Source organism: Eschrichtius robustus, chromosome 6, assembly GCF_028021215.1.
Source record: "Eschrichtius robustus isolate mEscRob2 chromosome 6, mEscRob2.pri, whole genome shotgun sequence".
NCBI classification, from domain to species: Eukaryota; Metazoa; Chordata; class Mammalia; order Artiodactyla; family Eschrichtiidae; genus Eschrichtius; species Eschrichtius robustus.
Window position 1 is genome coordinate 18669081 of NC_090829.1, and position 21775 is coordinate 18690855.

The 21775-nt window shown below is 38.8% G+C and overlaps 1 protein-coding gene across 1 annotated transcript in view; it reads left to right on the top strand.

The window, feature by feature from the left end:
- SLC35G2 (solute carrier family 35 member G2) overlaps positions 1–21775 on the top strand; it is a 37159-nt gene extending 15384 nt beyond the window's left edge. The window contains exon 2 of the mRNA XM_068547319.1: positions 20519–21775. Coding sequence (XP_068403420.1) covers positions 20537–21775 — 1239 coding nt within the window. The 5' untranslated portion in view covers positions 20519–20536. The remainder of the gene's footprint in view (positions 1–20518) is intronic.

The following is a 21775-nucleotide window of genomic DNA, read 5'->3' on the forward strand; positions in this document are numbered from 1 at the left end:
TTCGGGTTATCAGTGGGCTAAAATCAAGGTGTTGGCAGGGTGTATTCCTTTCTGGACATTCTAGGGAAGGATCCACTTCCTTGCCTTTTCCAGCTTCTAGAGGCTGCCCACATCCCTCGACTCATGATTCCCTTCTATCTTCAATGCCAGCAACAGCAGGCTGAGTCCTCACATTGCATCACTCTGACTTTGCTTCTGTTGTCACATCTTCTCCATCTCTGTTTTCCACTTTTAAGGGTCCTTGTGATTACATTGGGCCCAACCAGATAATCCAGGGTGGTCTCCCTATTTTAAGGTCAGTTGATTAACAGCCTTAACTCCATCTGCAATCTTAATTCCCCTTTGTCATATAAGGTAATGTTCTGGGAATTAGGATGTGGACATCTTGGTGGGGCTTGGGGGGCATTATTCTGCCTACCATGGATGGTTACTTTGCAGAGTAGTACGGAAGAAAGGGCTTGGGAAGGCAGACCTGGACCTGAATCTTGTCTCTACCATTAATTAGTTCTGTCACCCACTAACTGGCAAGTTACCCAACCTCTGAGAACCTATTTCCTCATATATAAAATGGAGATTATAATACCTACTTCATAGAGTTGTTTTGACCTTTAAATGATAAAATAAAGTTCTTAATATATGCCTGTCACAGAATAGAGGCTAAATAACCATAGCTATCCTTATAGTTAGAGAATCTAGAGCCATATTCAGGACGAAACAATCCAAAAGAGTACTTCCCAGGTGCTTTGAAGCACCTGTGCTTGATATTTCCTGTGGTTTCATTTTTCCTTTAACTCTAGCTGAATGGTTGCCTCACATCCTTTCAAAACCAAACAGTGTATTGATCCTAAATAAACACAAAAAATGAATGAAGACACTTTATCACTACTGGTCTCAGCTAGTTTCTCTATGTAGATGACGTCTGAACAGAGAGCAAAGAGGAAACATGAATCCTCTTGACTTATCTCTTATTTATTCTTTCACAATCTTCCCCTGGCCATCAAAAACTGTTTCCTCATTTACACTCAGGGAAAACTTCAACATTGTTATCTGTACCTTTTCACATATGTGACTTTTCCTGTGATGGTTATGGATCTATCCCTGTGTAAAGGATCGGTGGCAGCTGGTCATCCCATTTGCCTTTCAACTCTCAGAAAGCTGACGTTAATGATTGACCTGTTGTGTTCAGAACCCAATATTGGATCCATATTAACTAGCCATTAAAATTGATGTTGTAGAATATTTAATGACATGGAAAAATGTCTACAATACATTGATAAGTAAAGGGGAAGTTATAAAATAGGATATAGTGTTTGATACCATTTTTGGGGAAAACAGTGTTCACAAATAGAAAAAGGCCTGGAAGGGTCAGTAGTTATCTCTGGGTGGTAGGATTATGAGTTGTTTTTATTTTCTTTGCTTTCTCACATTTCTCAATTTTCTACAATAAACATATATTGCTTTTGTAATAGGAATAAACAAAATGTGTTTTTTTCTAAAGGGCTGATGGTGGTAAATAGCTTCTCAGTCAAGCTTGTCTTGAGCAAGCCCAGGGAACCCTGATGAGGAACTGCTGTGGTCTTGTTGGTGGGACTAACTTGACTAGGCCAAGCTATGAGACATGCTCTGGGAAGCAGGGAAATAGCAACTGAAGTTCAGCCTGGTGATGCTGAAAGACATGTATCTCCACACCCTTCTTAACTGGTTGATAATAGTTTAATTAAGAGAAGTAGATAAACTTTATTTAAAGAACAGCTCCAGTTATGCTTGAGGAATTTAATATTAAAGAAAATATGGGAGACCTAGCAGCATAAATAGAGCCAGAGGCAGAGAAGCTAAATACACACATTTTCTTAATAGCCAAACTGCTCACCCTAATGTTTTATTATTCTTGAAATGTTATTAAGGACTTTAAAGTATTTGAATGGATAAGGCTCCCTATTTGGGTTACTTGCCATTTAAATCCATTTATTTATATTACTTATATTTTGTTCTTAACAAAATTTGCTTCATTAAAAAATAGTCCATTCATTCAACAAACAGTTACTAAGCACCCATCTCATGCCAAGCATTGAGCTAGATGCTGCAAATATAAAAATTAATAATATCTAATTTTAATACCTGTGGGGTTAAAACCCTCACAGATCTAGCATAAGAGAAAGACAAAAACACAGTTGTAATTCAATGCATTCAATAAATTCTATGATTGAAGCACTGAGGTGGGCATCTAACTCAGACTGTGGTGGGAAATGGGCCTAGGGAATTTTCCAGAGATGGTAACATTTAATCTGGGCCTTGAAAAATGAGCAGTAATTTACCGGGTGAAAAAGCAGGAAAAGAGTATTCCATAAAGAAGGAACAGCATATGTAAAAACCCAGAGCCATAAAAGAGCATGACATAGAGAATTTCCTGCAGTTTGGGATAGCCAGAACTTTTGTGCGTGTGGAGGACAAGCAAAGGATGAGGCTGTGATAGTTAATTTTATGTGTCAACTTGGCTGGTCAAAGATTATGCTGATGTTTCTGTGAAGGTGTTTTTTTTTTCCACACACACACACTGTATTTTATTTTTACAAGAGATAAATAGACTGATACCAAGCATTGTACATGGATGACCACAACAAAAGCAACAATGATTGCAATTACCAAACATGAAACACACTCATACTATGTCATAATATTGACATTCAGTCCAGTAATCCTCCACTGTAACAGCTCCTTTACTTTGCAGTGAAAATTGATTTGTATATTCTTTGCCTCTGAGTCCTTGTGGGATTTTTTTTTTTTTTTAATTCAGACAGAAAGTCACAAAAATTATACTCATCCTCATCAGTTCACTCAGTCCCATGTAATTAATTTTTTTTTCATCTTGATCTTTTGTTAGCACTTTTATGAGTTCATCAGTTTTTCATTAGAGTTCTGAAAATGCTTATTCATTCAGTTCAGCAGTACAGTCAGTTACCAGAAACCTGTACTTGTCAGAGTCTTTTCCATGAATTTCTTGAAGATGAAACCCTTTTATAGGAACATATTTGCAAAATCATCAGAGTACACCCAGAACTGTCTGTAAATGACAAAAGACTTAAAAATGACCACGGTTAAAGATTTGATGAAAGTTCATAATAATGCAGTTGACAAGAAAATTAGTTATTTCTGAGATATACATTTTAAAGTAATAACTAGGATTATTACTTATAACATTATACCAGAACATATAAGATTTTTAGAAATTTCATGTAATGTCTGAAACATTTATATTAACATATTTCCATACAAATAACCCAATGAAAGTTTAGTATTAGTTGTTTTGTTTGTTTTTCTATACTTCAGGTTCTTATTAGGCATCAATTTTATACACATCAGTGTATACATGTCAATCCCAATCGCCCAATTCAGCACACCACCATCCCCACCCCACCGCAGTTTTCCCCCCTTGGTGTCCATATGTCCATTCTCTACATCTGTGTCTCAACTTCTGCCCTGCAAACTGGCTCATCTGTACCATTTTTCTAGGTTCCACATACATGCATTAATATATGATATTTGTTTTTCTCTTTCTGACTTACTTCACTCTGTATGACAGTCTCTAGATCCATCCACGTCTCAACAAATGACTCAATTTCGTTCCTTTTTATGGCTGAGTAATATTCCATTGTATATATGTACCACAACTTCTTTATCCATTCGTCTGTTGATGGGCATTTAGGTTGCTTCCATGACCTGGCTATTGTAAATAGTGCTGCAATGAGCATTCGGGTGCATGTGTCTTTTTGAATTACGGTTTTCTCTGGGTATATGCCCAGTAGTGGGATTGCTGGGTCATATGGTAATTCTATTTTTAGTTTTGTAAGGAACCTCCATATTGTTCTCCATAGTGGCTGTATCAGTTTACATTCCCACCAGCAGTGCAAGAGGTTTCCCTTTTCTCCACACCCTCTCCAGCATTTGTTGTTTGTAGATTTTCTGATGATGCCCATTCTAACAGGAGTGAGGTGATACCTCATTGTAGTTTTGATTTGCATTTCTCTAATAATTAGTGATGTTGAGCATCTTTTCATGTGCTTCGTGGCCATCTGTATGTCTTCTTTGGAGAAATGTCTATTTAGGTCTTCTGCCCATTTTTGGATTGGGGTGTTTGTTTCTTTAATATTGAGCTGAATGAGCTGTTTATATATTTTGGAGATTAATCCTTTGTCCGTTGATTCATTTACAAATATTTTCTCCCATTCTGAGGGTTGTCTTTTCGTCTTGTTTATGGTTTCCTTTGCTGTGCAAAAGCTTTGAAGTTTCATTAGGTCCCACTTGTTTATTTTTGTTTTTATTTCCATTACTCTAGGAGGTGGATCAAAAAAGATCTTGCTGTGATTTATGTCAAAGAGTGTTCTTCCTATGTTTTCCTCTAAGAGTTTTATAGTGTCCAGTCTTATATTTAGGTCTCTAATCCATTTTGAGTTTATTTTTGTGTATGGTGTTAGGGAGTATTCTAATTTCATTCTTTTACATGTAGCTGTCCAGTTTTCCCAGCACCACTTATTGAAGAGACTGTCTTTTCTCCATTGTATATCTTTGCCTCCTTTGTCATAGATTAGTTGACCATAGGTGCGTGGGTTAATCTCTGGGCTTTCTATCTTGTTCCATTGATCTATATTTCTGTTTTTGTGCCAGTACCATATTGTCTTGATTACTGTAGCTTTGTAGTATAGTCTGAAGTCAGTGAGTCTGATTCCTCCAGCTCCATTTTTTTGCCTCAAGACTGCTTTGGCTATTCGGGGTCTTTTGTGTCTCCATACAAATTTTAAGATGATTTGTTCTAGCTCTGTAAAAAATGCCATTGGTAATTTGATAGGGATTGCATTGAATCTGTAGATTGCTTTGGGTAGTATACTCATTTTCACAATGTTGATTCTTCCAATCCAGGAACATGGTATATCTCTCCATCTATTTGTATCATCTTTAATTTCTTTCATCAGTGTCTTATAGTTTTCTGCATACAGGTCTTTTGTCTCCCTAGGTAGGTTTATTCCTAGGTGTTTTATTCTTTTTGTTGCAATGGTAAATAGGAGTGTTTCCATAATTTCTCTTCCAGATTTTTCATCATTAGTGTATAGGAATGCAAGAGATTTCTGTGCATTAATTTTGTATCCTGCAACTTTACCATATTCATTAATTAGCTCTAGCAGTTTTCTGGTGGCAGTTTTAGGACTCTCTATGTATAGTATCATGTCATCTGCAAACAGTGACAGTTTTACTTCTTCTTTTCCAATTTGTATTCCTTTTATTTCTTTTTCTTCTCTGATTGCCGTGGCTAGGACTTCCAGAACTATGTTGAATAATAGTGGTGAGAGTGGACATCTTTGTCTCGTTCCTGATCTTAGAGGAAATGCTTTCAGTTTTTCACCATTGAGAATGATGTTTGCTGTGGGTTTGTCATATATGGCCTTTATTATGTTGAGGTAGGTTCCCTCTATGCCCACTTTCTGGAGAGTTTTTATCAGAAATGGGTGTTGAATTTTGTCAAAAGCTTTTTCTGCATCTATTGAGATGATCATATGGTTTTTATTCTTCAATTTGTTAATATGGTGTATCACATTGATTGATTTGCGTATATTGAAGAATCCTTGCATCCCTGGGATAAATCCCACTTGATCGTGGTGTATGATCCTTTTAATGTGTTGTTGGATTCTGTTTGCTAGTATTTTGTTGAGGATTTTTGCGTCTATATTCATCAGTGATATTGGTCTGTAATTTTCTTTTTTTGTCGTATCTTTGTCTGGTTTTGGTATCAGGGTGATGGTGGCCTCATAGAATGAGTTTGGGAGTGTTCCTTCCTCTGCAATTTTTTGGAAGAGTTTGAGAAGGATGGGTGTTAGCTCTTCTCTAAATGTTTGATAGAATTCACCTGTGAAGCCATCTGGTCCTGGACTTTTGTTTGTTGGAAGATTTTTAATCACAGTTTCAATTTCATTACTTGTGATTGGTCTGTTCATATTTTCTGTTTCTTCCTGGTTCAGTCTTGGAAGGTTATACCTTTCTAAGAATTTGTCCATTTCTTCCAGGTTGTCCATTTTATTGGCATAAAGTTGCTTGTAGTAGTCTCTTAGGATGCTTTGTATTTCTGCGGTGTCTGTTGTCACTTCTCCTTTTTCATTTCTGATTTTATTGATTTGAGTCCTCTCCCTCTTTTTCTTGATGAGTCTGGCTAATGGCTTATCAATTTTGTTTATCTTCTCAAAGAACCAACTTCTAGTTTTATTGATCTTTGCTATTGTTTTCTTTGTTTCTATTTCATTTATTTCTGCTCTGATCTTTATGATTTCTTTCCTTCTGCTAACTTTGGGTTTTGTTTGTTCTTCTTTCTCTAGTTTCTTTAGGTGTAAGGTTAGATTGTTTACTTGAGATTTTTCTTGTTTCTTTAGGTAGGCTTGTATAGCTATAAATTTCCCTCTTAGAACTGCTTTTGCTGCATCCCATAGGTTTTGGGTCGTCGTGTTTTCATTGTCATTTGTCTCTAGGTATTTTTTTATTTCCTCTTTGATTTCTTCAGTGATCTCTTGGTTATTTAGTAACGTATTGTTTAGCCTCCATGTGTTTGTCTTTTTTACGTTTTTTTCCCTGTAATTCATTTCTAATCTCATAGCGTTGTGGTCAGAAAAGATGCTTGATAGGATTTCATTTTCTTAAATTTACTGAGGCTTGATTTGTGACCCAAGATGTGATCTATCCTGGAGAATGTTCCGTGCGCACTTGAGAAGAACGTGTAATCTGCTGTTTTTGGATGGAATGTCCTATATATATCAATTAAATCTATCTGGTCTATTGTGTCATTTAAAGCTTCTGTTTCCTTATTTATTTTCATTTTGGATGATCTGTCCATTGGTGTAAGTGAGGTGTTAAAGTCCCCCACTATTATTGTGTTACTGTCGATTTCCTCTTTTATAGCTGTTAGCAGTTGCCTTATGTATTGAGGTGCTCCTATGTTGGGTGCATATATATTTATAATTGTTATATCTTCTTCTTGGATTGATCCCTGGATCATTATGTAGTGTCCTTCCTTGTCTCTTGTAACATTCTTTATTTTAAAGTCTATTTTATCTGATATGAGTATAGCTACTCCAGCTTTCTTTTGATTTCCATTTGCATGGAATATCTTTTTCCATCCCCTCACTTTCAGTCTGTCTGTGTCCCTAGGTCTGAAGTGGGTCTCTTGTAGACAGCATATATATGGGTCTTGTTTTTGTATCCATTCAGCCAGTCTATGTCTTTTGGTTGGGGCATTTAATCCATTCACGTTTAAGGTAATTATCGATATGTATGTTCCTATGACCATTTTCTTAATTGTTTTGGGTTTGTTTTTGTAGGTCCTTTTCTTCTCCTGTGTTTCCCACTTAGAGAAGTTCCTTTAGCATTTGTTGTAGAGCTGGTTTGGTGGTGCTGAATTCTCTTAGCTTTTGCTTGTCTGTAAAGCTTTTGATTTCTCCATCAAATCTAAATGAGATCCTTGCCGGGTAGAGTAATCTTGGTTGTAGGTTCTTCCCTTTCATCACTTTAAGTATATCATGCCACTCCCTTCTGGCTTGCAGAGTTTCTGCTGAGAAATCAGCTGTTAACCTTATGGGAGTTCCCTTGTATGTTATTTGTCGTTTTTCCCTTGCTGCTTTCAATAATTTTTCTTTGTCTTTAATTTTTGCCACTTTGATTACTATGTGTCTCGGCATGTTTCTCCTTGGGTTTATCCTGTATGGGACTCTCTGCGCTTCCTGGACTTGGGTGGCTATTTCTTTTCCCATGTTAGGGAAGTTTTCGACTATAATCTCTTCAAATATTTTCTCTGGTCCTTTCTCTCTTGCTTCTCCTTCTGGGACCCCTATAATGCGAATGTTGTTGCGTTTAATGTTGTCCCAGAGGTCTCTTAGGCTGTCTTCATTTCTTTTCATTCTTTTTTCTTTAGTCTGTTCCGCAGCAGTGAATTCCACCATTCTGTCTTCCAGGTCACTTATCCGTTCTTCTGCCTCAGTTATTCTGCTATTGATTCCTTCTAGTGTAGTTTTCATTTCAGTTATTTTCTTGGTCATCTCTGTTTGTTTGTTCTTTAATTCTTCTAGGTCTTTGTTATTCATTTCTTGCATCTTCTCAATCTTTGCCTCCATTCTTATTCCGAGGTCCTGGATCATCTTCACTATCATTATTCTGAATTCTTTTTCTGGAAGGTTGCCTATCTCCACTTCATTTAGTTGTTTTTCTGGGGTTTTTTCTTGTTCCTTCATCTGGTACATAGCCCTCTGCCTTTTCATCTTGTCTATCTTTCTGTAACTGTGGTTTTTGGTCCACAGGCTGCAGGATTGTAGTTTTTCTTGCTTCTGCTGTCTGCCCTCTGGTGGTTGAGGCTATCTAAGAGGCTTGATGGGAGGCTCTGGTGGTGGGTAGAGCTGACTGTGAAGGTGTTTTTGGATGAGACTTACATTTAAATCAGTGGATTTGAGTAAAGCAGATTGCTCTCCATAATGGAGGGTGGGCCTCATCTAATCAGCTGAAGGTCTGAAGAAAATAACCTGACATCCCCCGAGGATAAAGGAATTCTGCCAGCCGACTGCCTTTGGACTTGAACTGCAACTGTTCCCTGGGTCTACAGCCTGCTGGCATACTCTGAAGCTTTTAGACTTGCCAGTCTGCATAATTGTGTGAGCCAATTCCTTAAAATTATTCTCTCTCTATAGGTGTATATAAACACATCCTATTAATTTTGTTTCTCTGGAGAACTCTGACTAGTAAAGAGGGTAAAGGCAGAGGATAGGGAGAGTTCTTCTGAACAGTTCTGCAGTTTGAATGATCACGGGAAACTGCAGGTTTTCGGCTGCCTACTATTGATTGAGCAGTGATGCTAAGAGACCAGAAGTGGGTATGTGGGCCTATAAGATCCTATAGAGATGTCAGTAGTCAACATCATTCCCCATTCTTTTCCATGTCTTCCTCTTCTTGGTTTTCAAATCCATTCCATTCCATCCAACAAACATTTATTGAGTGCCTGTATGTGCCAGACACTGTGTTAGGGGCTGAGGATATAATGGTGAGAAAGTCTGCTATCAAGAAGTGTATGGTCTGGTGAGAAAGACAGGGTATAAACAAATGAATGCAGGGGCAATGGGGCACAAAAATTGGAGAGAAGAGGGAAGACTTTGTAAAGGAGGAAGTAACACTTGAGCAAGTCACTGAAGCACAAATGTGAGCTCTACAGGTAGAGAAGGGCGGAAAGGGGGAGGCCCACGTCATTCCAGGCAGACAGAATCATGTGAAAAAAAGATTTAAAAGTTATTGAACACTTGCTAGGTGCCAGATACTTAGTGTTTTGTATGTATTAACTGATTTAATATTTTTATTTTACCCTATAAGTAGAACCCTATTATTATCAAAATTTTACAGAAGAGGAAATAGGTAAAGATGTTCAGTAAGTTGCCCAAGGTCACATATTTAGTAAGTTCTGTAGCTAAGATTCAAATCCAGACAGTCTGGCTTCAGTATGTAACCACCCCGCCTTTTTTTAAACTTCCATCGCTGTGCCATTCTCTGTCTTCCTTAATCATGTAGCAGCCACAGAGTCATTAAATCTTTTTTTTTTAAATTAGAGTATAATTGCTTTACAATGTATGTTAGTTTCTGCTGTACAATGAAGTGAATCAGCTATATGTATACCTATACAGATTCATTAAATCTTAAAGCCAGAAGGTCCTTAGATAATCTAGTTGAGTGGTTCTCCCACAAGAAAATTATACGTTAGGATTACTGGGGAGGTTTTTGAAAATACCAATGCCTTCCTTTCTCCCCCGCCCCACACTGGAGGAAGCACTACATTTCCCCCCTTTCTTTTCTTTTTTCCTATTTATTTATTTATTTTTTAACTTTTTTTTTTTTAACTTTTTTCTTGGGTTTATTTATTTATTTATTTATGGCTGTGTTGGGTCTTCGTTTCTGTGCGAGGGCTTTCTCCCGTTGCGGCAAGCGGCGGCCACTCTTCATCGCGGTGCGTGGGCCTCTCACTATCGCGGCCTCTCTTGTTGCGGAGCACAGGCTCCAGACGCGCAGGCTCAGTAAATGGTGGCTCACGGGCCCAGCCGCTCCGCAGCATGTGGGATCTTCCCAGACCAGGGCTCGAACCCGTGTCCCCTGCATTGGCAGGCAGATTCTCAACCACTGCGCCACCAGGGAAGCCCTCTTTTTTCCTATTTAAATAAAATTGTGGTAAAATATAAATAATACAAAACTTACCATTTTAACACATTCTAAAAATATTTATTTACTTATTTTTATTTTTGACTGTGTCGAGTCTTAGTTGTAGCACGTGGGATCTTTCCTTGTGGTACGAGGGCTTCTCTCTAGTTGTGACATGCGGGTTTTCTCTCTCTAGCTGTGGCACGCGGGCTCCAGAGTGCATGGGCTCTGTGGTTGTGGCGTGCGGGCTCCAGAGAGCATGGGCTCTGTAGTTGTGGCGTGCGGGCTCCAGAGAGCATGGCATTGTAGTTTGCGGCACTCGGGCTTAGCTGCCCCGCAGCATGTAGGATCTTAGTTCCCCGACCAGGGATCGAACCCGCGTCCCCTGCATTGGAACACGATTCTTTACCACTGGAGACCAGGGAAGTCCCTTAACACATTTTTTAAATGTTCAATTCAATGGCATTAATTACGTTCACAATATTGTGCAACCATCACCACTACTTACAAAACTTTTTCATTACCCCAAACAGAAACCTTGTAGCTGTAACTCCCCATTCCCCTTTCTCCCGGCCCCTGGTAATCTCTAATCTATTTTCTCTTTTTATGAATTTGCCTATTCTAAATGCCACATATAAGTGGAATCATACAGTATTTGTCCTTTTGGGTCTGGCTTATTTCAGTTAGCATAATGTCTTCAAGGTTCATCCATGTTGTAGCGTGTATTGGAACTTCATTCCTTTTTATGGATGAGTAATATTCAATTGTTTGGATATACCATATTTTCTTTATCCATTCGGGTTGGGGCACTAGGTTGTCCCTATTTCCACAAACACATACTGAGGAACCATTGCTTTTTAAAACTTAACAGTGTCATTCACAAAGAGAATAAAATGACAGAAGGAGGGCTTCCCTGGTGGCGCAGTGGTTAAGAATCCGCCTGCCAACACAGGGGACATGGGTTCGAGCCCTGGTCTGGGAAGATCCCACATGCCGCGGAGCAACTAAGCCCGTGTGCCACAACTACTGAGCCTGCACTCTAGAGCCTGTGAGCCACAGCTACTGAGCCCGCGTGTCACACCTACTGAAGCCTGCGCGCCTAGAGCCCGTGCTCCTCAACAAGAGAAGCCACTGCAGTGAGAAGCTTGGGCACCGCGACGAAGAGTAGCTCCCACTCGCCTCAACTGGAGAAAGCCCGTGCACAGCAAACGAAGACCCAACACAGCCAGAAAAAAATGATTAAATAAAATAAATTTTAAAAAAATGACAAAAGGAGGCAGGGGCTAAGTACCAGATGGCACTGGTAAAAGGCCCAGAGGAGTGACGTGTATACATTTTGGTTTGGATGACAGGAGGCTGGTTCTTAGGGTGGGGTTCTAGTGGCAGGGGTGCTCACATGATCGAGGCTTCTCTCCTACTTTCTGCACAGATATTTTGTCATCATCACTCTTGCTTCCTGTCAGAGAAATTATGATTTCAGGAAAATGAAAATAGTTTATTCTGTTATGAAAGTGGAATGTGACTCTGACAGTGATAATGCTTTGTCCTTTAAGGGAATAAAATAAATATCATTTTTCCTGAAGTCATTTGCATGAATCAGTGGCAGTTACTTCTGGGCTAGGATGTCAGAAAGGGCTGTGTCTGTGGGAGACGGGAGTAAAGTTGAGAAGGTAAGATGGGGAAAGAGGGAGGGGATTGGGGAGAGGAAAGAGTGAGAGAAGAGCAGGAAGGAGAGACTAATTCGGGGCACTAGGTGACAAAGTTCTAGACAAAACTTTGGGACAAATTGTCTTCAACAATAAGACCTACTGACTTGCTCCACGTGGCCTACCTGGTGCCCTTCACATAGAGTGTGTTCAATAATATGTACCGAGTTAGTTTCCTAAAGTGAGTACCTTCCTTTACTTCCTTTTAAGTTATTGCAGTTCAAAGTGAGGTATGCCATTAGTTTTCTCCAAATTTTTTGTTTTCCACCCTTCCCCAATGCTCTTCCACTCCAAAACCTCCTAAGATTTCACTTCTTCTCAAAGCTGAGTTAACCCATGTTTAGCATGTTGTTTGTACAAATGTTAAATATCAATACATCCGGCTATTGATAGTATTGTTATTATTGACTTCTTCCATATTTCCTTCTGTTTTCACTGGATTTTAGAGCCATCAGTTGTGCCTTTCTTTATTCTGTTTGTTTTCCCATTCTTGCTTTTAGGCTAATTCTGATTGTTTCCATTAGACCTGAAAATGTTGTCATGATATCTGGCTAAATCAAGATCTTGTCTTCTTAGTCTTTTTCTGAGAGCTATTGCAAGGATGCTTTAATCTAAGTGTTACAAAGGAGAAATTGATAATGTGCCTTATTTTTTGCTTTTCTAAGAGAGATGTAGATGGACTGTTGTCTGTCAGGCAATAATCTGATGCAATACAAATGCTAATTTAATTGCAATTTCTGCAATTACATATTGTATATCTGTCCTAAGTAATACATCTGAGTTAGAATGATTCTGTCCAGGTTGCTCTGAAATTTCCTTTTATATTTTTACAGAGATTCAGTTGGTTTACCATAGAAGACTACTGGATTGTATGTCTCCTCTTTTTTTTCCCCTTTGGTTGAATTTTCTTATGGTAGTTCCTTATAATCTGAGTATTTGAAGTCTTATACAATTAACTTTTCTTGCAGCCCCTCTTTTACATCTTCATAAAACTGTTCCGTTTCATGATTTGATTATAGACTTATTTCATTTTGATCATTTGCCACTTAACACACAATGTGAATATTATCACACCTTCTAAGAAGGGCAAACATCTACTTCTTCATGAAATATCCCTCACTTCCTGAGTGTGACTGATTTAAGAAAGGCATGCTCTTTACCTTCTACTCTGTTATTTCTCACTTATTATCATTATTCTTGTCTTTCAAATTCTACTTTATTAGTTTATTTAAGAACTGATTTTCTAGTTCCAGAGGTTGGAGCTTAGAAGGAGGTTCTTTCCCCTCTGGGCCTTTACACAAAGATACAGTCTCAAAGAGTATTAATAAAGTACACGCAGACTTAAATGCTGCCTCTAGTTCTCCTGATCCTCATGAGCTGCAGTGGGGAAGAGAGTGAATCCCTATTCAAAGAGAGGTGTTAAAGGTTATGCTAAGCAGGGTTCATCATAAGGATTGGTAGACTCATGCTCACAGCCTTGAGGCCTCAGAATATGGGCCCCTTTTCATCAGTTTGGAGGGATGAATGTCTTCTCTCAATAGTTCTCAGGAGATATGTTTAACAGCACAGATCCTATGCAAGTCCTGATGTCTCACAATATCCTGGAAAGGTAGTTGCTGGGTCTTCCCTTTCAGGTGACCAGTTAGGTGTGGTCTTTTCATTTTCATTCAGGGCCAAGACTGTCCAAGCACACTGGGGGAATAAGGTATCTCAGGACTGGGTTGCTCAGGAATAAGGTAGTAACCTATCAGTTTGTGATAAATATTTAGTTCAAAGCCAGTCTGATTCATGAGTGTCAAATACCACATCAATGCCTACATTTAAACCACTGTATTATAATCAAGTTGTACTAGCCAGCTTTATATCTAAGACTTTTTACCATTTTAGGGATCAGTCTGGTAACTAAAGAAAGAAGCTCTGATTACCAAGTGGCATTTGCTGTAGGCACCATAAGGAGATTTTCTAAGGATTCCCACCGAGACAGTAGGGATTGGCAGTGTTAGTTTTCTCAGCCTTAGGAGAGAGGTGATCTTGGGCCTTAGGTTGTGGGATGTAGCTTAGGAAACAGTACCTCTTTTAGATACAAATACTGCTTTTTCAGGCTTGCAATAATGAATTGCGCCCATTGTTCAAGCAGACACCAAACTATGTATCCTTTTAATCCATTTGCCCAACATTTCAGGTTGATACATTTGTAGCTGGATAGGCTAGTCTTCTGGTCCTATTGTTTCACATTCCCTCTTCTCAGCTGAGTTGCTCTACACAGCTGAAATGGGCACCTCTGCCTGGGAGGGGACAGCCCCACATAAGTGTCAGAGGAACTGGAGCCATGAAATTAGTTCAGATTCCTCCTCTCTGTAAGGAAGGAGGAGGAACTGACTTGGCACATTGGTCAGAACAACTTTGAGCAGGTGGTAGAAATTTGTGATCACTGAATTGCATGGTGGTCTCGCATGGGAGAGCTACCAAAACACTAGAAGTGTGAAATCATTAAACAGACAAACTGAGAGTTGAGTTAAAAGACCCCAACAATTATCATCTAAAACTCTTTCTCTTAAAATAGACATAATTATTGCTCTAGTTGGTGGCAGAGCTAGAACTCAAAACCAACATTTCTGACTCAAATTTTTTATCTCTAGAAAAGAAGTTTTGTTTTTCTCCTTCTCCTCTTTACTTGTCTATATGTTACATATGTTTAAAGTCCCAATTCAGGCATCCTTTCCACCTGGAAACCTGAAAAGATCCCCCATATTTGGGTTAGATGCCCTTTGTACGTGTTCCAACAGTTTCTTGTACTTCATGTAGTTACTTGCATTATTAACATTAAAATATTAAGTTTGAATTACTTTTTGTCTCTTCCACTAGTCTATAAGCTCTATGAGTGCTGGGGCTATGCCTGTTTTATTTATCTTCATATTTATAGAGCCTAGAATGGTGCTGGGCACATGGTACCTCAGTATTTATTGAAATGTTCACAGGTTGAAAGACTTAAATGTGCAAAAATGTAAGTACTAGTCAGGATTCCAGATTCTCTTCAATAATTATATTTCAAAGCCTGAAATTAAATGAAAACTAGGGAGAATGAATAAGATCTTGGGACTTCCCTGGGGTCCAGTGGTTAAGACTCCACGCTCCCAATGCAGGGGGCACGGGAAGATCCCACATGCCACATGGTGTGGCCAAAACAAAAAAAAATCTTTATGTACCCCTTTAGTATAAGATGGCTTTTGCATCAGTGGGATACAATATAATATTTTTTAAAATATATTTATTTATTTTATTTATTTTTATTTTTGGCTGTGTTGGGTCTTCGTTGCTGTGTGCGTGGGCTTTCTCTAGTTGCGGCGAGCGGGCTCCTCAATGCAGTGGCCTCTCTTGTTGCAGAGCATGGGCTCTAGGCGCGCGGGCTTCAATAGATGTGGCACGCGGGCTCAGTAGTTGCGGCCTGCAGGCTCTAGAGCGCAGGCTCAGCAGTTGTGGCGCATGGGCTTAGTTGCCCCGTGGCATGTGGGATCCTCCCGGACCAGGGCTCGAACCCGTGTCCCCTGCATTGGCAGGCAGATTCTTAACCACTGTACTGCCAGGGAATCCCTATACAATAAAATATTAATGGTGTTGACAAATACCTGGAATATATCTGTTATAGACTAATCCACTGAGAGAAATGAACAAAGATGACACAGTTCAAATAACAGTTTAAAGTATACAGTTGGACTAGGATTAAATACATTAATTTATACCTAACAGGATGTTGACTAAAACTTTCCTCTTCATATATATATACATATATGTATACACACCCACACACACACATATATATAACAAAGTGATTCAGTTATATATATGTGTGTGTATGTATATGGATACACATATATATAACAGAACCACTTTGCTGTACACCAGAAACTAACAGAACATTCTAAATCAACTATACTTCAATTAAAAAAAAAAAATTTCCTCTTACCTCAGAATTAGAATCCAGGATCTCACAATGGGGGACAAAATATCCCAGTTTCAAAAGCCAATCATTTTGGTCCAAATATAAGAGGCCTTTTACTTTAACTATCACTAAGACCACTCCTCCTTCCGATTCCTTAAAATACTGGGGAGGGAAATAGGGTGTTCCAGTTATCTATTGCAGGTAACAAATCACTCCAAATCTTAGTGGCTTAAAACGACAACAATCATTTTATTATCTGTCATGTTTTCTATAGATCAGGAATTTGGAAAGGAATTGGCAGGGCAATCCTGACTCAGGGTCTCTTACATACTTAAAGTCAGATGGGTGGCTGGAGTTGGAACAGCAGGGGGCTGGAGCAGCTAGGGGCTTACCAGGAATTTCTCTCTCTTCAGGTGCTCTCAGGACCTCTCCATGTGGTTTCTCTACATGGGCTAGGTTGAGCTTCCTCACAACATGGTGACTTCAGAGCAGTCAGATGCTTACTTGGTGGCTCAGAGCTCCAAGCACAAGTGTTGCAGCTAGGAAGGAATAGCTATATTTCCTTTTATGTCCTAGCCTCAGAACTCATAATAGGTCACTTTTACCATACTCTATTGGTTGAAACAGTCACAAACGCAGGGCTACTTTTAATGGGAGGGAATATAGACCCTACCTCTCTATTTAATAATGTCAAACTCACATTTTAAAAAACCAGACATGTAGTATGGGAGATACTAGACTAGTGACTCTCTTTGGAAAATGCAATCTGTCAACGGGATCATATTATCTATTGTGGGTCCTTGGTCTAAGAAGAATGTTGTGCTTTTTCCTAATGGGGAGGGGAGAGGGTTGTTCCTCCTTAAAGCCAACTGAGGGTGAAAGTTACCAGATCATTATTTACAACGATTGGGTGTGCTTTCTAATTCTCCAATTGGAAATCTGCTTAGACAGCACATTTTAATTTGTTCTTTGCTTGCTCAAGGAAAGAGAAATAAAATTGGAGAGAAGGGGGCAGTGGTGAGTGGCCTATATACTCATTGGAGTGGTAAGGATATGTGACTTTCCTGGGGTCAAGTGAATACTTTTGGTGCCTAACCAAGAGAACTGCCCACCCGGCAAGAGGACCCAAACAGCAAAAACCTGTGGGCCATAGCCCCAGGGCAGGAGACTCTCCCACATCAGGGATTTGTGCACTGGGGAGGCTCTACAGAATTTACGTAAGACAGCCTGCATTTGGATGCCTGCAACCTAGAGAGTATCAATGGCCTATCAGAGTTAGCAAAGAAACAAAGACAATAATCAAAGAGAGAATTTCACCATGTATTAGAGTCAGGGTTCAACCTGAGACACAGAACCAAGAGGAGATTTATTACAAGGAATTAGCTAATGTAACTGTGGCGGCTGGATAAGGAAGTTTGTAGTCTGTAGGGCAGATAGTCAGAAAGAAAAGATCAGGAGCATGTTGGAACCCATGAGCAAAGGCCAAAGCTTCTTGTCCACAGGTAGTAAGGAAAGGAAGGTCATGAGCAGGCTAGAACCCCAATGGCATGAATTGTTTGGAATCTCTGAACTCATGGAAAGCCTAATCCGTTTTTGGAAGGGCTTACTTGATTAGGTCAGGCCCACCCAGGATAGTCTTTCTTTTATTAACTTAAAGTCAACTGATTAGGGACTTCTATCACATCTGCAAAAACCTTCATAGCAGCACTTATATTAGTGTTTGATCAAATAACTAGGGAATGTAGTTCAGCCTAGCCAAGTTTATATATCAAAAAGCCATCACACAACAGCAGCCAGTGTATGAGATATGTGTCCTTTCCTTTTCCTTCCTCCCTGTGCCAATACACCAGGGGAGCTGGAGCCTAGAAAGAGAGATGGAGGAGGTGTCCCAGAGGTAGACCATACTGCCCTCCCAAGGACTCCAAAAGGAGGGAATGGGAGAAGGAGTAAAACAACAGAATACGTCCTTCCCCTATTTGTGCTCCTGGGGCTACAAATCTGGCCTGCAGTGGGAAGGGGAAGGCTTTGAAAGGATATAAGACATAATTTTAACAATTTTAAGCAAGTGGGAAGTTATGGGATCTAACTGAGGTATCATTAAGATATTTGCTGACTAGCAAGGAAAAGAGATTTAACAGCAAATTTGGGTACAATGACTGGAGACAAAATTCCACTGAGTTGAGACAACTAAATAACAAAATGATGAGATTACAAAAATTAGAAGAACTACTGCAGATGTTAAACAAAGAAGAAAAAAATAAGTGGCTAGAGTGGTCAGGGAAGGCTTGTTTCTAAAAGGCAGGATTTGGACTGGGCCTTCTTAAAAGATGAGCAGTATTTAGAAAGTGGGAGCAGAGGGCAAGCTAGTGAGAATAAAAGCTTAGAGAAACATGTACATGTGGGAAGTCAGGACAGGGAGAACACTGGACTGATCAGAGCAAAGTGTGTTTGTTAAGGAGCTAAGTATCGATAGGGGCTAGACTAGGCAGGGTCTTGAGAGTTAGGCAGAGGAGTTGAGACCGATGACGTAGTTGGTAGGAAAGCTTGTAGGTTCTTGAATGGAAAGCTTGAGGGAAGTTTTTTGTTCTGTTTTGAATCTGTTAAAGGCATTAATGCGACAGTGGTATAATATAGTTGGATTTTAGGGGAGAAGGACTGGGATTCAAGAGGGCTAGTTAGGATGCTGTTGCAGTATTCTAGATGGGAATTCATAAAAACCTGATCCAGAATTACAAAGGTAAAATGGAATTGGAGGAGAAAGGAAAAATCTGAGAAATATTTCAAAGACAAAAACAATAAGATTGATGACCAAATGGAGTGTGATGGCAGAAAGGATAATTGAGTATTCCTTCTTTTCTAGCTTGGGGAACTAAAAAGATGGTGGTATTTCAAACATAAATGAGGAATTTAGGGAAGGAAAATCTATTTGGGAGACCAAGACTGTTAGTTCAGTTTGTGATTATTGAAGCTAAAGTCATGATTTGAGGTGGAAATATCCTAATAAAAGTTGAAAAAAGAGAACATCCAGATTAGCCTGATAGCAATATGCATGAAGGACTGCAAGAGGGGGGTCCATGCTAGGAACTGAAGGGCTTGGAGGCACAGGTGGTGTTTTTTAAAATGACTCTTCCAACTGAAGGTGGTGTCATTTAGAAGAGAAAGGAGTAAATAGGAACAGTTGGTTTACCCAGATGGTGTTAAAGAACAAAATAGGATTTGATTTCTGGACCATGGTTTAAGATCCTAGAACTGGTGAGTTTTTGGCAAGGAACAGGGAATATGTCATGAAGACAAAAAATTAAAAGGTTTCCTTTTTAAAAATTTTTATGTTTTAGAGGGGAGGGGAGAAATCATTGGGAAGGAAATAGGAAATTGTTCTTGGGGAGAGGGGAAGAAGTAAAGAGAACTAAGTGAACAAATACAGGTCTCAAAGAAAGAATAACATTGTAGAAGACACCCAGTGTTTCAAAAGAGTTAATTATAGGTGAAAGGAAGCTGAATTTATTAATATTCATTGAGAGTTTACTATATGCCAGCACTATGGCAAATCCTTTATATGTCATGGATATCTTTCTATGTCAGTAAAGATCCGCATTGTCATTTTTAATGGCTGCATAGCATAGTATCGAGGGTCATTCTGGTAAGCTACAATGAACTCTCCTATTCATACATTTTCCCCACCTTTTTGTATGCTCTCATTTTCTCAATAACAGATGAACTTTTCTTTTTAGTTTGTAATTTAATTTTAAACAATTATCATGATTCAAAAAATATATTAAAAAGTATACAGTAAAAATGTTTCCTTCCATTCTTGTTTCCTGTCCCACCGCAATGATTATTAGCTTCCTTTGTCTCTTTCCATAATTCCTTTGTTATACTTTTTATATTATATAAACAAATATAAATATGTACTCTTATTTTTTCTTTTTTAAAAAACATAAGGTAAAAAGCATCTTGTGATCATCTCTTTAGGGTAAAATCTTAGATGTGATATTGCTGAATTAAAGGGTAGTTTCAGTTAAAATCTTAAACATATTGCCCAGTTGCTCATCAGAAAAGCTGTATATAGCAACAATGCATGAATGTCATGAAATCCATTTTATTAATTTTCTAATTTCAGTGCATCCCATATATCTGAAAATGTATGGGAAGCCAGAATAAATGTTTAAAAAAATCACTATAATTTGTAATATAAGACTAGTTTGGGTATCATACAGAAGTGATTATACAAAAGAATTTGGACTTAATCATTTATAATTTATAATACAGACAAATGGACACAATGAGAAGGAAAGGTTTGATCTATGTTGTCGTTTATTTTTCTGTGTTTATCTTATTGGATGCGTAGAGAGGGAGGAATGAACAAATGGAAAAATATCAGTTGTTTGTGATGTAAAGAAAATAGAGCTTAATGAGACAAAGAAAAATCAGAATGAGACATAGGGGCAGACTTAAGATGAGAGTGAAAAAAGGGTAGACAATTTCATTGGGCTTCATACATCTGATAAGGCATATTGCCAGATCATGTCTTCTTATTACTTTTTTTAAAAAACTCCTGTTACAACCTCTACTATCTATTATTGAATTGGTACATATGATTATAATAGAAATTAAAACTATATTTCAAGTGATGAATATGTACATTTGTCTTTTTTTTTTCCTTCTTAAATAGAATTGATTGCCTGAAGAAATGGATACTTCTCCCTCCAAAAAATATCCAGTTAAAAAACGGGTGAAAATACACCCAAACACGGTGATGGTGAAATATACTTCTCATTATCCTCAGCCTGGGGATGATGGATATGAAGAAATCAATGAAGACTATGGAAATTTTAGGGAAGAAAATCCAAAGAAAGGCCTGCTGAGTGAAATGAAAAGAAAAGGAAGAACTTTCTTTGGAACCATGGATACTCAACATCCACCAACAGAAGACCCAATGACCAATGAGATTGGACAATTCCAAAGCTTTGCTGAGAAAAATATTTTTCAATCCAGAAAAATGTGGATAGTGCTGTTTGGATCTGCTTTGGCTCATGGATGTGTAGCTCTTATCACTAGGCTTGTTTCTGATCGTTCCAAAGTTCCATCTCTAGAACTGATTTTTATCCGTTCTGTTTTGCAGGTCTTATCTGTGTTAGTTGTGTGTTACTACCAGGAAGCCCCCTTTGGACCCAGTGGATACAGATTGCGACTCTTCTTTTATGGTGTATGCAATGTTATCTCTATCACCTGTGCTTATACATCATTTTCAATAGTTCCTCCCAGCAATGGGACCACTATGTGGAGAGCCACAACCACAGTCTTCAGTGCCATTTTGGCTTTTTTACTTGTAGATGAGAAAATGGCTTACGTTGACACGGCTACAGTTGTTTGCAGCATCTTAGGTGTTTGTCTTGTCATGATCCCCAACATTGTTGATGAAGATAATTCTTTGTTAAATGCCTGGAAAGAAGCCTTTGGGTACACTATGACCGTGATGGCTGGACTGACCACTGCTCTTTCCATGATAGTATACAGATCCATTAAGGAGAAGATCAGCATGTGGACTGCACTGTTTACCTTTGGTTGGACTGGGACAGTCTGGGGAGTATCTACTATGTTTGTTCTTCAAGAACCCATCATCCCATTAGATGGAGAAACCTGGAGTTATCTCATTGCTATATGCATTTGTTCTACTGCAGCCTTCTTAGGAGTTTATTATGCCTTGGACAAATTCCATCCAGCTTTGGTCAGCACCGTGCAACATCTGGAGATTGTGGTAGCCATGGTGTTGCAGCTTCTAGTGTTACATATATTTCCTAGTGTCTATGATGTCTTTGGAGGGGTAATCATTATGATTAGTGTTTTTGTCCTTGCTGGCTATAAACTTTACTGGAGGAATTTAAGAAGGCAGGATTATCAGGAAATACTAGACTCTCCCATTAAATGA